The 16,495-nt window shown below is 42.7% G+C and overlaps 1 protein-coding gene across 1 annotated transcript in view; it reads left to right on the plus strand.

Moving 5' to 3' along the window:
- CDK15 (cyclin dependent kinase 15) overlaps nucleotides 1-16,495 on the plus strand; it is a 70,726-nt gene that overhangs the window by 36,875 nt on the left and 17,356 nt on the right. The window contains exons 9-10 of the mRNA XM_019554650.1: nucleotides 1,359-1,452; nucleotides 9,592-9,655. Coding sequence (XP_019410195.1) covers nucleotides 1,359-1,452; nucleotides 9,592-9,655 — 158 coding nt within the window. The remainder of the gene's footprint in view (nucleotides 1-1,358; nucleotides 1,453-9,591; nucleotides 9,656-16,495) is intronic.

Here is a 16,495-nt window from a genome sequence, read left to right on the forward strand (position 1 = left end):
AGAGCTTCTGAACTTTTCCAGTTCTGTCCCCAGAGATGGGTATCTAGAAGGGAGAAAAAACTGCTTCTGTAGAGGAAGGGAAGGAAAGTTGACATAAGATTCTTCACAGGTCAGATCAAAACTGAGAATTAATATATAGAGAGAGGAAAAAGAGTTGAGGTGACTGGTAAGGGTAGCTAAAAATGAAATATCAGAAATGAAGGTGGATAGCATTACAGAAAGAACAAACTATAGCAACCCACACAGACCTTGTTATGGGGAGAAGCACTGATTGCAGTGCAGGAGGGAAGAGTTTGGAGGATGCACCACAAGGTCAGTGTGTCTGTACATGGCATGAATATAAACTATTGTTGCAACATCTCTGTAAACAGTTCTCTTAATAAAGGATCAGTTTAATTTTACAAGCATAAATCCTTTTATGTTACAATCCAATATGTGTCAGATAAAAACAAAAACAGCTAGATAATATTGTCCTCAGAAGGAAACATGAGAGACATAGAAAAGCAATAGAGGACTTCATTGCACTATGATCTGTTACAGAAGCAATACTTCTACTTATTCATAAAGGGGACCTATACATGTGCCCAACGTCTGCTCTGATGCATGCTAATTAGCATGTGTCATAGTAGACTCATGAATCCTGTCTACTGCACCTAATTAGCATATTCCAGGAGCCTCAGCATCACATGTATTCAGTGAACAAACTTTAGTTAAAGCGCCCCCGCTGCCAATTTTGAAGTGCAGGACGCTGAATATACAAGATGCTGCATGTACTTGAATTAGAGTGGCTCCCAAGAGCCCTGGAGCATGTGTAAAGATACCCAAAGTTACAGAACAACTGTAATTTAGCCTACACTAAAATTAATTGGGTAGGAGATCTTCCTACTCAGAGATAGCACTGAGAGGAAAATACTGCTTCTCTGCATCAGAACTGGAATTTTACAATACTTTTATCTGGTAGTGTCAGGTTAGAGAAAATACATGGTATACTTTCAAATAAAATAAGTTGAATGATTCTTGGAAAATTGTACCTTTATAATTGTCATACTGAGTTTTGCAGTAGTGAATTTAATTGCCTCTGAAAAAAAACCCTCTCTGCCACAACACCTCCTGACCTGCTTCTGGAATGATGTGACTGGTCTGTGTCCCAGAGCCACAACTGAGCCCCTCTGAATTTATTTTAAAATATCTACCCCTGGGTAAGTGCTGAAGCCACAACTACAATACTGCCTACCACTGTATCCTAGTATTTTATTAGACTTCATTTCTACACACAAATCAACACATTAGATGATAGATTTTTTTTTGCCCAAGTATGTACTACAGATGCTGTTCATTTTAATATTTCATTTTTGTAGGAGTGCTGGCTGTATATTTGTGGAAATGTTGCAAGGTCAGCCGTTGTTTCCAGGAGTTTCTGGTGCTCTTGAACAACTGCAGAAGATCTGGACAGTGAGTACAAAAACATCCCAAAAACTGAGAGAAAATATCAGTAACTCAAACGTTTTGCAAAAAGTTATGTTCTCAGCATAGGTCCTTTACCCAGAGGAAATAATTTGGTTTTAAACTTCCAACCAGTGTGCTAAGTTTTTAGCTGTGTTTTATAAACCATTTTATATCTGGCAACTTTCTTACAGAGGTAAATCAAAATGACTTTCCTTTGATGCTTGTCGTCTCATCAAAAATTTAAACCCAATTAAACTGACATCAAATTGAAGAAGGTGTACAGTTACTGCAGATCTTGTTCCCTCTTTTTGTATGCTTCCTTGTCCATAGTATATAGTATATTTTTTCTTTTTACAAAGAGATGCTAGTAATTTCCATATCAGTTACTTTGCTAATTTGTGATTGCAGCACTGAAAATAACAAACTCTAAAGACACATACCTCTTCCCACTGATTGACATTACTGTTAACATAAGCTGTGGGAGTAAATTCAGACTAGAGATTGTAAAAGTTAATTCTTTGTGGAAACATATGCTGCTGGACATTTATGAAAATTAGACAAAATAAACAAGGTCTGCCATCATTCTGTATAGTAGACCCTATTAGGAATTCTAATTTGGGTTTTTCATCTGCTTCCAGTTGGCAGCTAGACTTTGGAACAAAATCATGGGTCTATTGATCTCCATGGGTAATGGCAAAGAATCTGGGTCTCCTGGTTTCTGGGATATCTGGTACTCCAGTAAAAGCAAACAAAGCCAGCAAGAACAAATAGAGACTAGTAAGAGGATTCTAATGATGCCTACCAGGGATTTCCCTATGGGCTATAGAATTTCTAAATGAAAATTCATTTCTGTGACCCACTGTCTCCTAGCCTTTGTTTGTCTTGTTGAATGACCTGCAGCTCTTCCCACTTAGACTAAATCAATGTGGATGTGACTATTTTTTCACTGCTGTATATTACTGTTTGTTACTGACTTCAGAAAAATTAACCCTTTGGTTTTGGTTATATTTGGTGGCCAGTCCTTCCAGCCTCTGGGAAAATCTTTACCTTCCTTTCTGTGGACTTAACCCTCTGCAAGGGTTCTCTACTTGTAGTACCTTCCTACAAGTAGAGAATCCAAACCCCAGAACTCTGGCACTGCCACAGTAGAAAGATGGTCCTTTGGCCTCCAGCCTTTGTGAATTACCATCTAGTTTTCCCTTTTTAATTACTTTTATGAGCGTTCTGCCAGACAGCATTCTGGGTGTCCAGCTAGAACATGTCAACCAAAGACAGATTGGTGATCCAGGGGCTTAAGGCAATAAGATAAGAGTTCAGTGTTTGTAACAAAATGTTTGACGTTTCTTTCCCAAACAAGAGAAATGGAGCAATGAACTACTAAACAAACAAAAACAATCCATAGTTGGCCAGTCCAACTAAAAAGGCTCAAAGCAAGGACAAGGTTCAAGATTCTTTAGTATGAAAAAAGATGTCCTCCCATTGCTAGAGGGAAAGCAGCTTGACAAATGTCCTATAGTTGAAGGATGATTGGACCAGTTTCATATATACAATATTATAACTACCTGTGTGGTTTAATATACTTTATTCTGTAAAGCACAGAAATAATATTTAAGAATAAGGAAGGAAGTTCTGAGTGCCATGAAATAGTAAATATATGACAAAGATGGATTCAAGTTGTTATACTTTCACATCTGGAATAAGAGTGCATTTAACTTAGATTTTCAACGTTGATTTGGAGTGTCCCCCTTGAAACAGCTTGGGTGCATGAATTTTAGAAATGTTTTGCATCTTCTAAAAAGTCAGTTCCTTTAAAATACCCAGTTTTGTTTTAAAAAAAATAAGGCACTCAAATCACTTTAGAAAACCTCAGTGTTCAGCCTTTGTGTCTGATTAGTTTTTTCTTCTAGGGCTGACTGAATAAACACCACCAAGGTATTTAGCTGGCTGGTAGGTGTAATGATAACTAGATTCAATGAATGTAGGTATATATCAGTGAGATGAACCAAACAATGAGCTTTATTTTGGAGCAGTACATAATTTCTGCAGACACTTAATCTAGCTCTGACTAACTGACTATCTTAACTGAGGGAAAATCTCCCAGTTCTCAACTTCTGTACTATTCTAAGTAAGGGAGTGTCTCTCAATAATAACTTCTAGCACTATAGTGGGCAGTCCTGGCCCTATAAAATATTCTATAAAATATGCATTGATCCAATTGTATCACTGGGGCTGAGACTGTAAGTGAAATATATTTTACAAAAACCTTCTGTTGTACTTTCTTGTGGATAGTAAGTGGGTTGAGCTTAAGATAATTAGTCCAAGTTTCCAGGTGTCATATATGGATTTTGCATCAGATAGCTTTGTATTTATGATCTGCTTTTTTGCTGCTACTGATTTCAGTGAGGCTTCATTAAAGTGGATACAGGAATCTACCACTCTGCTTCTAAGATTGGCTGGCTCCAAACTGTTGTAAAAAATGCTTCTCAGCTAAGGCACATATGGAGGATACCTCAGCGGACTGCTTTCTCAAAGCAGCTGTAGCACAGGGGAAGAGAAAGGCCTCCTATGTATGTTATTAGCATTTGTGTGAATTCATAATAAACCATTTTTTTAAATGAATTTTGATGAAGGTATTGCAACCTACTCTCAGGAAACAAAATCTAGGGCACCACAGACTCCCAGAACTGGACAAAGTATGCACTACTACCTACCAGTTCTGGTTCATGTAGCCATTACACTATGGTACTGAGGGCAGGCTAATTACTAGGCCTGTGCGAATAGAGAACTATTCAATTTGGGTTCAGATTCAGCTGATTCGGATGCCAGCGATTCAATTCAGAGCTCCGAATCAGTTTCCCACTTCCGTTTGGCCGAATCGGCTCCAAAGCTTCAGAGCTGATTCAGAGATTTGACCATAGGGTATAATGGGGAATCAATTAAATATCTATAATTTTGTTGTTTTTTGTCCGATTTAGATGAAATTTGCAGGGTGGTAGCCTCTGCTGAGGGCATGAAGTCTACCCCGTTTCAAGGAGATAGGTGTAGGGGTTTGGGAGAAACTGCACCCTAAATTCTTGCAAGCAAAACTCATGTCATGTGTGTGTATTAAGCCACAGCAGGATCAAAACTGCAGGGATGATAGCCCCCGGTGAGGCCACAAAACCTGCCAGGTTTCAAGGAGATAGGTGCAGGGGTTTGGGGGAAACTGCGCTGCAAGCTGCGGACAAACGAAACTCATGACATGGGTGACACTGTGTGTGTTAAGGCACAGCAGGGTGAAAGCTGAAGGTCTGTTAGCCCCTGCTGAGGCCACAAAGCCTGCCAGCTGCCAAGGAGATAGGTGTGGGACTTCTGGATTCTGGGGCCCTGCACCTCTAACTGCTGACAAGCAAAATTCGTGACATGGGTACTTGTGCAACTGTGTCCGTCTTGGGGCACAGAGGAGGGAAAACTACTGAAGGCCTGGCTGCTAGGCCCTGCTGCAGCCACAAAGCCTAGCAGCTGTTAAGGAAATAGGTGCAGCAGGGTTCTGGGGCCCTGCTCTCCTAGCTGTGGACAGACAAAACTTGTTTAATGAGTGCTTGTGTAACTGACTGTCTCTGTCTTGGGGCACTTGATTGTCTGTATTGATTATTTCCTCTCCTTAGTCTGTGGGTTTGTAGGTGTTAATCCTTGCTAATTAACTTGTCATCTAGTAGCTACTAGTAGCTAGCTACTGCTTATTGAGCTGGTCCCTGAGTGAATCATGATTAGTTGGTAACACAGTAGCTTAGCAGTCAGGCCTACAGTAGTACCACCCCACCCCCTTTCCACCTTCCCCCCGGTACCCGAAGACAGACACAGTTGCACAAGCACCCATGTCACGAGTTTTGCCTGTCAGCAGCCAGAGGTGCAGGGCCCCAGAACCCAGAAGCCCATGCACCTACCTCCTTGACAGCTGCCAGGCTTTGTGGCCTTAGCAGGGGCTAGCAGGCCTGAAGCTTTCACCCTGCTACGCCTTAACACGCAGTGTCACCCATGTCACAAGTTTTGCTTGTCCGCAGCTTAAGGTGCAGTTTCCCCCAAACCCTTGCACCTATCTCCTTGAAACTTGGCAGATTTTGTGGTATCACCAGGGGCTACCATCCCTGAAGTTTTCACCCCAATGTGGCTTACTACACACATGTGACACAGGTTTTGCTTTCAGAACTTTGTGGTGCAGTTTACCCTGAACACCTGTACCTATCATCGTGAAACCTGGCACACCTCATGCTCTCAGCAGAGGTTACCATCCCTGCAAGTTTAATCTGAATCAGCCAAAAGGCAACAAAGTTATAGATAGTTCATTGATTCCCCATTATATCCTATGGGGAAATCTCCGAATCTTTTCCAAATCAATTTGGAAGCTCCAAATTGATTCGGAAAGCCTAAAGCTTCCTGCGATTTGATTCGGATTTGTAGATTCTGCTTCCAAATCATCTGAATCATCTCCGAATCTGAATCATAATCCGAAGCTTTGCACAGCCCTACTAATTACCTCTGCTAAGAGTTAGAAAACATCTGCGCTGCTTCTCAGTCAGGAAGTTTCCCACAGCTATTTTCTGAAATGGAAGCAGTTTAGCTGCATTTACATTGCACTGTGCTAAGGCTAATTAGATTTGTTTGTACTACAAGTAATTGGTGCTAAGAGGCAGAGCAATTATCCTAGGTGCAGCACCTTTTAAATGTGGTTATAGTATTTCCAGTTCTGAAGGTAGCCAGAAGTTAACCCAGATGCAGTATGGTCATACTCTTAGGGCGTATCCACATGTTGCCCTACGGCGATGTTGTTACTGCGCTGTGCTTCAGTACTTCTTTTTGGAAGAAGTGCAGTGTGATGCATGGTTATTTTTAGCATGCTTCGCCATAATGACACACTATAATGGGGGAGCGTGCTGCTACAGTGAAGTAGCTGCTGGATACATGTAGACCCCCATGGATATTAGTCATCACCATAGCATGTTGCTATGGCGACACAGCATCATGTGCAGATGTGCTCTTACAGTACCAAGCAACAGGTGCAGTAGACACAGCAGAATGTTGCCTGGAACTAGTTCCGAAACAATTTTTCAAAATTATAACAACATTTTCATTTCAGGGAGTTTCTCAGGGACCCCAGGACAGCTCTCTGAAAATCAGAACTGTCCTAGAAATTTCAGGAGTTAGTCACATTAAGTGAGAGCTCTGGCCTAGTCAACCTTTGACTTTTCTGTACCCTGGCTTTTTCCAAGACTGTGGTGCAGAAGGATATTTTTCACCCATAATATTTAGCAGGTTTGTATACTGTTTCGAAATTAAAATTAATTTGTACGCAGAAGATTATTTGTACACAGATGTTTGTTGCGCAAACTAGTGTCAGAGAACAGGATTTAGTTCTGAATATAGTCTCTAACTAGTATATATATACACACACAATCATTTTTTATATATATATATTGTAACCAAAAAACGTAGGATTCAGACTTACAATTAGAAAACTTCTTAAATTGTGGTTTCACAATTTTTGCAGAAACTACAAAAAATGGCAGTTTCTGCAATCACCACAAGACATAGTATTTCCCACAACTTTGCATAGAATTGCCTCCCCAACCAAATAAAGCTTACCAGAATACAAAGAAAGTGCGGCAACTCCTGCAGCCATACAGCACATGGCGAGAGGGAGAACTACAGAGAGACTTAGTTAATAATGATGAAGACCAATCAAATGCACCAGTCAGGAAAGTGAAAAGGTTTTGACACCATCTTTTATGAAGTGAGAGGCAATGCTGCTGCAATGCTGCAGTCTGAAGATAAGCGATTGGGCTCTTGGCCAATCAGTAGTGAGGGGTAGGGCCACTGGAGCCCTTGGCCAATCAGCAGCAAGGGGGAGCTCACCGCAAAAAGATGATGAAATCAGCAACCTGCAAGAATACCTTCCTCTTGCCACAATTTAGGTAGGTCCCTAGTTATACCTCCCTTTATTAGCCTAGGGCTTCACTTTCCATTACTGTTTTTTAGGTTGGAGTTGAATTAAACATACAACAGGTGTGGAAATTAAAAAAGGGTTTCAGATTCTGTAGCTCTGTGACAGGAACTAGATGTCAGTCAGACTGGTTTTAGGACACATGGGTGGTTCCTATTTGGGAGAGCAGGTGAAAGAATGAAGAATTCTGTTTAGCTGAGTCCCATAATTCTACCTGTTGTTGGTCAAAATTGAAGTGCTGCTATTCCCACATGACATATAGGCTATATCTGTAAGGCACAATGCAGTGTCTTGATTTGACCCAGGGATTTGTTAAAACTGGGTTTGAAGTTTGTAGAGAGGACATGTAGACAGTAATCACCAGAGTGTATTTGTTTAATTAACTAAATGCAGCCCCTACCATTGTAGATCCCCATACTAGAAACTGGACCCAAATTTCATGGCTTGGAACCAGCTATGCCAGCTGGTATTATACATGGATATTCTGGGCTCCAAATTAGGCAGAAATTCAGCTAAACATGTGCTTACACCCAATCCATCCATACACAGCAAGGTGCTTAAAGGTATATTCACATCGTTGAGTCCAGTTCAGCCAGGTTCTAAATACTCTCAAACAGCATTTACAGCAGCAACCATGCTTCAAAATGTCCAGCTAGATTTTAAACACTCCATATTTGGGGGATTTCAGATCCAGTGTTTTGATGCAACCTGTTACAGAGATAAAAGACTACTACGTAATTCTAGATTCAAATTCCAAGTGTTCTGTTCCCACAAGGGAATGAATGTAGGGGTTTGCACTTCTGTGATTTGTTCTGTGACAAACTATAATTATGGGTGCTATCTGTGTTACAAGCACACTATCCATGAATTGAAATAGCCTCACGCAAATCTATTATTCTAGCTGCTCTTTCCAACTTGCAGATTATAGTAACTGTCATCATTGCTCTTTTAGGGTTCCCAAAATACAAGTGAAAAATGCAAATCAGCTTACCAGAGATCTGCTACCTGTATCAATCATATTCTGGACTTTTTCTGCCTGTGTTGTATTTCACAAAATTTCCAACCATCACAATTTTACTCCAAATCTTGCAACACTTATATTTTTCTTAAAGCTCTAGCTCCTGTTGTCTAATTATTACATGAGAATAGCAACTTTCATTAAAAAAAAAAGTACATTTCTAGATCATATAGTTATAGGGAAAAAAATAAAACCTAATGCAAATATAATTTAAAGATTATGGCCTCGTGATCTTTATGGCAATCTCATGATTCTTTGGGGGCATGAATCCTAATTTTTTTAACCCTGGGGGTTGGCAGTATTGTTTTATTATTTTATGTCATATTCTAAATGCTCCTGGGCATGGACTTTACTTGTTTAGCATAGCACATTAACAGAATTAGACACAGTACTTTTTGCATGTAACAAATAATAATCTTCACACTAAACAGCTGCTATTTCAAATAGAATATGTACATAGATGTGCTCAAATCCATAGTCCTCAGCAGCAAAAGCAAACTTTAGGGACACTTTCCTGAAGGGTACTAAGCCACATAAAGATTCATAATTCAAGGCAAGAGGTGTAATTGAGGCTCAGCCACTCTCAGAACTGGGCCCTGAATTATTTTTAGCACCTGTCAGTTGCTCTCTTTACCATCTTTTCTTTTTCATCTCAAAACAGCAGGGGTCTCTATCCCAGTGACAGTGTGCAGCCACTGAGTGCATATCATGTGGTGCGAGTACAACTGGAGACAATCACTCATCAATGCAATCCAGGGCCTAGGGGGACACCTTTAGCTGTAAACAAGTCTGTACAATGTGACCCTGTTATTGGAAATACAGTGCAAATGACATCTGTCAGTGCAGCTGCATATGTATGCTGACATACCCAGCAGCAGTGACATTAAGGTTTGGAAGGTCCCTTTTCATTAGAAAATCAGCAATGCTAAAGAATCTCTGTCCTTTACACACAGAACCAGGTTCCAGTGTTTTAATGTTGGTGCATATCCAGGTGTTGTGACTGATTTTCAAGACATTGCTCTGGATTCACAACCAGTTAACTGAAGTCTAAATCGGATGCACCTACTGTATGGAGGTACTTGCAAACAACATTTATTTCTGTTATCTCTCTCTCTCTCTCTTTCTCTCCCTCTCTTGTTTTGCACAGGTATTGGGGGTCCCAAGTGAGGGCACATGGCCAGGACTTTCCAAGCTTCCCAACTATAAGCCAGGTATGATCTCATTAAGTGTTACTCCTGAATCAGTTATACTCTTCATTTAAAAATGCTGTGCTATACAAATACCAGGGGACCTTGTTCTAGGCTCTAGGGAATCCCTAAAAATAGATATACATTAGATTGATTAGCATTTTGTTGTCTGAAGTGGTAAGTCAGTCTCAGCCCTTCAGCTTAAAGGGCCAGCATCTCCTATTTTTCCCTGGAGAAGTTGAGAGGTACCTGGAGGTATGATTTATCTGCCCTATTTATTTTTTTACAGATGACCTATGAGGCCTTTAAGCCCAATTTTTAAAGGTCATTGCCCCATATTTTGAAGTGAGCAAGGTGAGGAGTCTGTGTGATTTATAAAGCTAGTTTCTTTTATTTTAATGCAGGCTGGTTGAGAAGTCTGTGTCCTGAACTTCAAAGGGCCAGTTGTCTCTTATTTTGATGTGGGCAGGTTGAGAAATATGCTTTGAAAAGCAGGCTCTCTCACTTGCTTTTTTTTTTTTTTTTTTTTGTTTAATGTTTTCTCCTGGGATATCTTTCAGAGCAATATATCCAAGTGTCAGTGAGGGGGAAATGATGAGCACCAATTCTTAGCCTCTCAGCAGGATCATTCTCTAAGAGAAATATAAAAGTGAAATATTAAAAACCCTGAAACGTGAAATCCATCCATCTACAGACTTAGCCAGTCTCTCTCATTCTCACCCTGAAAGGTGGGAGGGGGAATCTATCTAGAAAAAATAAGAGGGGGAGAGAAAAGAAGAGGTTCGAATTAGAGTTTTACAGGTTTAGTAGAGCATAGTAACACCCGTTCAAAGAAGTGGGTGTTGCTGTGTGACCCATTCCAAGATGCCCCTCCTTTGAATCTGGTGCATGAACACTAAACATCCCCCATTTTCACATGCTAACTGTGATTGGCTGAACAATAACTTGGTCTCACATTCTGAAGGCTTGGAATCTTTCACACAAATAACTGAGACACATTAATCAAGCTGGCGTGAAATGGGAATGTGCCGCCATCCTGCCATCAGCAGTAAATTAGTTTGGATAAAGAGGGAGCAGAGCAGAGCACACTGGGGGAGGAAAAGAGCTGTTTTCCTCATCAAGGGTTGGCTTGGGGTGATTGTCCCAGACTACTTGTGGAGTAGGGAAATATTCAAATAAATACAGATGGCCCAGTCTAATCCCAAAGAATTTTCTGATGAAAATGCAACAAACAGGCCACATCCAGATGAGCATGGCTGTGTGATATGTGGCACTGCAGACATATCTGTAGTACCACATACCACGCAGTCAGTTGTTCACACTGGAGGTTTTTGACCCCAAGAGTTCCCGCACAATAAAAAAGCAGGGTGGCGCACATGGGGACATTACATGCCACCCAAAACCAGAGCCTGGCCAGCTGGAGCCATGCTCTGGTTGCCAGCCAGGCTCCAAGCAACAGGATTGCTGCTGCTGCAACTCCAGGAGGCCACCAGGATCCCAAATAAGGCTGCTGGGGCCAGCCCACTTCCCCACCCAGGGTAACCTGCTGCATACCAGAGGGTGCATGGCACAGGTGTGCCACTGCTAGTTGTCCCTGAGGAACCAAACGTCCACGCTTGTGTGGAGGTGGCCACAGGCTGGTATATTTAGACCTACTTGCAAGTAAAAGTACTTCTAAGATTTAGCACTAGCTTGGACTCCACCCTGACCAAACTGATGCGCTCAAATGATGCCTTCTGTAGTTATAGAGGACACTAATGGCAGCAGAACTGATACGGCTCCACTGTAGGAGAGGAAGGGATGACACGATTCTGAGTGATCTTGGAGTTTGTTTGGTAAAGAACGAACCAAGCCACCTTAAGTAGTTGTACTTGGTTGTATGACCACAGTCACTGGATTGGTTTTAATCAATTAGAAAATTTCATTAGGTAGGCATGCTCTAGAAATCCATGTGGGCAGAGTTGAGCTCTACTGTGCCATAAAGCATAGCTCCATAGGAGCCTACAAAGTTGAGTGCTTTTGTGGGTGAGGCAGATGAGGGGAACAGGGGCTGGTGGGCATATCCCCATAAAAGTGTCCTTGAAGGAGGAAAGGAGGAGTGCTGCTTCAGTCCAGGGTGAGATGCTGAAGCCACTGTGATGTGAACTGGGGAGAAGCAGTCCTTCCCTCTCCTTAGAGGTCACTAGAATGGCTCTAGCAACCACCCCAGCTGCTCTAGCTGTAAACCAGAGATAGCGTTTGCCTCAAAATCAGGAATATATGAATTGGTTTGGATAAAATAAGAATAAAGCCAGGCATTTGCCCTACCCAGAACTGAATCAAACTGTTTCTGATGAGGTTGGGGAGAGGGGAGGAAGTGGTATGAAAACATCTCATTGTTTAAGTGTATTTTCCATTTTCATGCTCCTCTGCACTTCAAATTTCCTGCCTGAAGCAGAAGTACTGCTGTCCGTGCGATATGCTCATCCTATGGGGAGATCCTACCAAAGAACCTTTTCTCTTGAGATTATTTCCAGCCTAGTTGTGCTGGGATCGTTTAAATAACCAAACAAAGTTCTGAGTGATTGCCCAAATCTAAATGGCAAAATGGTTTTAGCTAGCCCCAGCAATGTTCCCAGCACTGCACAATAAGCACAGGTAACAAACAAATAGGTTCTTGCCTAAGGCAAAGAAGAAATGCAGCAATAAACAAAGCACCAAGAGTGCAACCCGACTTTCATTGAAGTTAATGACAGAACTCCCACTGGATTCAGTAGTCTAGGATCAGCCCTGGAAGGGCTTATGGATTGGCATGTCTGTAGAAATCTTTTGAAACAGCAGTTCTAAAACTTTAGAGGTTTGTCTGACTGCTCTGGACTTAAATGTGTTTTGCTGCCGGCCTTGAACAAGGGGGAGGCAAGTTGCATGGGGGCCCAGGAGATAAGGTTCCTGCCCATAGGCAGAGCAGAAATGGCTTCACCACAAAGACAGCACCCTGCCTTCAATGCAGTATCCTTTGCAAGGGAGAAATGCGCTCCTTTCAAAGCAATTCTAAACTGGACCCTCTCTTAAAGAAAACCATGTTCTTTTCCTGCATAAATTCAACACAACTGTCTTGTGCACCAAAACCTCAATCCCTGTCCAAACACAAGTAAGCAGAAAGGCTGGGCAAGGGATCCTCCTTCAGGCTGCACAACTGTCCCTAGACAGCAGCAATGTCCACAGTCTTGTATTCTCCCTTCCCAGGGACATTAGCTAGTGAATACACACAGCAGTGGATCTAGCAGCTATGTCTTTATTCTGACTATACTTGCACTGGTACAGAACTGGTCCCTGCAGCACGCAGAAGGTGTATAAAGCTCCTTCTTGGCTACACTGGGGCCCAGGCCCCCTCCACATAGGAGCCCCTGTACCTACAATAGCACTGGCCAGACTTTGCCCTGCACTCATCCGTTTGTTGGTTCTGACCTCTCTTGTTTTGATTACTCTCTGAGAGGTACTTGTAGCTCTGTTAACATTATTTTTAAAAGCTCTCATGCTGTGTAAGCACAAATCCTTGCATTAATCTACTGCTGTGTTCATTTTACCAGGCTGAAAAGCAGAGAGTTTAAATCCCTTCTAAACCTCAGTTGTGGTATCGGAAAGCCAGCGTTTTGATCCTGCTCCACTAATGGTTACAAGTTTCAATCTAGACAGCAGGGGTCAAGGGCAGGAAAGGATTACGAGTCAGAGCACATAGCATTAGCCAAAGATTTTGCCAAATTGGAAGAGAGTGCATGATGCACTGAGTTTTTCACATCTCTTCCCTTTGACACCTGAATTCCAAAGGAAAGAGAGTGGTTTATAAATTCTTACAACTTGGCTGTAACTCTATATGTCTTAAATCCTCCTTGATTTATTGCATGGGCTGCCAGAAAATATAGTGTTGTCTTCGTTAGTTTGTGTAACTTTGTTTATGAGGGCAGAACTTTACAAGAGAGTTCTTTACATGTAACAATTAACTTTAAGTTAAAAGAGCACAATGGCGTAATTTCTCAATTGTCTGCAGGCCTTAGAAAAGCTTCCAGAAATGAGCCTTTCCTCCTCCAAATGTAGAGGCTTTTAGCATGTCTTGCTTTTCAAGTTTCCACCAGCAGATGGAAGCAAGAAGCAACAAGCATTGAAACACCGATGTCAAATGACATTTTTCAGAGTACATATGAAGTCTGAGCTCTCAGCATGTTTATTTTTTTCCTTTATTTCACTTTTTTATGCTGATGCTTCATTTAACAAGAGATCTCTATGGAATAGAAAGAAACTGAATCCTGAAATGATGGAAATCTTTATTGTCATAATAAACTATAGGTGGCTTTGGTCCCAAACATATAACAAACAGCCCTACGATGCAGTATGGCCAACCTCCAGGGAGGCTTCCTTTCTGTCTGGTATTGGTTATGTACTGTAATCTAATGGAGGTCACACAGACAGAGTCCCAATTTTGTCCTGCTGCACAAGCTGTTTCACTGATCAGAGGGAAATGTTTCCTTGTGGACATCTGCAGACATATCACCTTCATGTAGCAGTACTGGTATGATTTTCACATGATATAAATTGGGAATGTTTACTCATTTTACATTTGTCCTTTCCATTTGCCTGCCTCATTGTCCGTTCAGAAGCCACCCCCACCTTAGTTTTCGAATAGGGAGATATTTTCTAATTAGCATTCAATATATTGTACCATCACAGAAAATAATCAAATCTCTAGTGTGTAAGATCTGCCCCCATCGTTAAATAAATCAATCAACCATACAGGGTACCATTATAGTTTAGATAGATCTTCATCATATATTATTCGATCAGTATTTTATCTAATTTGTTGATAATGGGGGTCCAAATATCTTTGCATTTTTTAATCTTTCACCTTCAATCAGTGTCTGTCTGCATTGGTTTACATTTTTAGATCTGTCTTAGTCTTCAGCTCTGAGAACATATTTACCTGGGTGTTTGTACTGTGCTCTAAACAACAGGGTATCAGTAGTTTATGTTGGTTTGTCTAATTTGGATAAATATTCCTGATTATCCCTGTGGACACGAGCCCTGAGGACACTAGGAACTAACAATAGTGAGAAGTAGTTAGCCTGTGTGAGTCTAAACTTGGGCAGAGTGCAGAGCAGACTGGCACTTTATTGAGTAGACTAGGGGTCTAAAATCCAGTTCATGGGTCTCATACCAACGCTGTGCACCACATGCAGCATGTGGCAGCCTGGCAGTGCATGGAACCAGTCTGGCACATGCCGTGTGCAGTATGCAGGGTTGGACCAGTGCCATAGGCACTACATGCAGTACAGGGACCTGGTCATGGGTGCATGCTGCATGCGGCATCCATGCTAAACCAGCCCCACAGACTGTCCTTGCACACCAGATCCAGCCAGTGCATTTTAAAAATGCTCACTCCTATGAAGATATTTCCAGCATGCTGGTACTAAAACAGTAATAAATCCTGTCAAAACTTGCATTAAGGTTGGAGCTTGGCAACCGTGATGGTCTAGAACATATGCAAGAAGCCAGGGGTTATTTTGGTGATATCTTTTATTGGATCAGCTCTATAGTTGGAAGAGATGTTAGACAAGCTTTTGAACACAAAAGGTGCATCTACACAAAACTCTTTACTGCTTCTTAGACTAATCTACCACACAGTAAAGTGTCAGTGTCTACACATGCTTGGGAATTACTGCGCAGTAAATTAAGCTAATGCACCGTTAACTAGTACCAACAAATACAGGTACTAGATTAACGGTGCATTGGCTACTGCGCAGTAGCACACATGTAGACACTGACCGGGAGCAACTTCCTTCTGGTCAGCCTAGGTAGCTGAGCTCTCTATCCACAGTCCCAGCTCTTGTCAGCTCCTGGCTCCCCCAAACACAGGCGGAGAGCGGGAGCTGACTGTGGCATGTGCTGCACAGGACTGAGGGGACAGAGAGCTCACCTGTTCCCATGGAGCGCACACTCTAGTTGTCTCCCACTCCCCACCCGTTCCCAGGGGGAGTCAGGAGCGAAGCAGCACTGGGACCAGGCAGAGACATGAGGGGGAAGTGGTGGTGGGGGAGGGGAAGGGGAAGGGGAAGCAGCATCAGTTGGCACTGCTTCCCCCTCGCAGCTCCAGCTTCCCGGTCCCTGGCGCTACTGGTTCCCTCCCCACATCCCCCCAGTCCCAGCACTGCTTCCCCCTTCCCTATCTCCCCCCAGTCCTAGTGCTGCTTAGGGTACGGTGCACTGCTCCAAGCCAGTCCTACTGAGCCTTGATCCCAAGCTCTTTACGGGTAGGAGCTGTCCTCCACTCCCGACAGCTACCCCTTGTTCCCCGGAGCACAGGCCTGATCCCCGTGCCCCCCTGCCAACCCAGAGCTGGCACTCAGGAGAGCCTGGAGCTCCCCCTGGCTGCTGCAGGGGGGCACAGCAGGGCAGGGAGGCAGGAGCAGCCCTGGACTAAACTGCTCCCATTGGGGTATGACTTTCCCACAAGACAAATAGCAGCGGCACATATTTGTGCCACTGCAGTCTGTCCCCCAGGCAAAGTGACCTGGGTAGAGTAAGGGAGGATGACGCCAGTAAGTGTGCTGGTCCCAGCAGCCTTACCTGGGGTCCTGGGGACCTCCTGGGGTAGCAGGGGCACCAAGCCAGCCACTGGGAGCCTGGCCAGCAGCTAGTGTGGCTCTGACCAGCCAGGCTCTGGTTTCTGGTGGTGCACACTGATGCCACATGTGCTACGCCACTTTTTTTAGTGGCATTTTTTTTACACTGGGATCTCTCGGTGTAAAAAAAAATAAGGGCACTGCACTGCAAATTAGTAGCATGGTAAACAGATGCACATGCACCATGTGCAGTTTGTGACACCTTAAATGG

The sequence above is a fragment of the Crocodylus porosus genome, unplaced genomic scaffold (genome assembly GCF_001723895.1).
Source record: "Crocodylus porosus isolate Cpor-Errol unplaced genomic scaffold, CroPor_comp1, whole genome shotgun sequence".
In the NCBI taxonomy this organism is placed as follows: Eukaryota; Metazoa; Chordata; order Crocodylia; family Crocodylidae; genus Crocodylus; species Crocodylus porosus.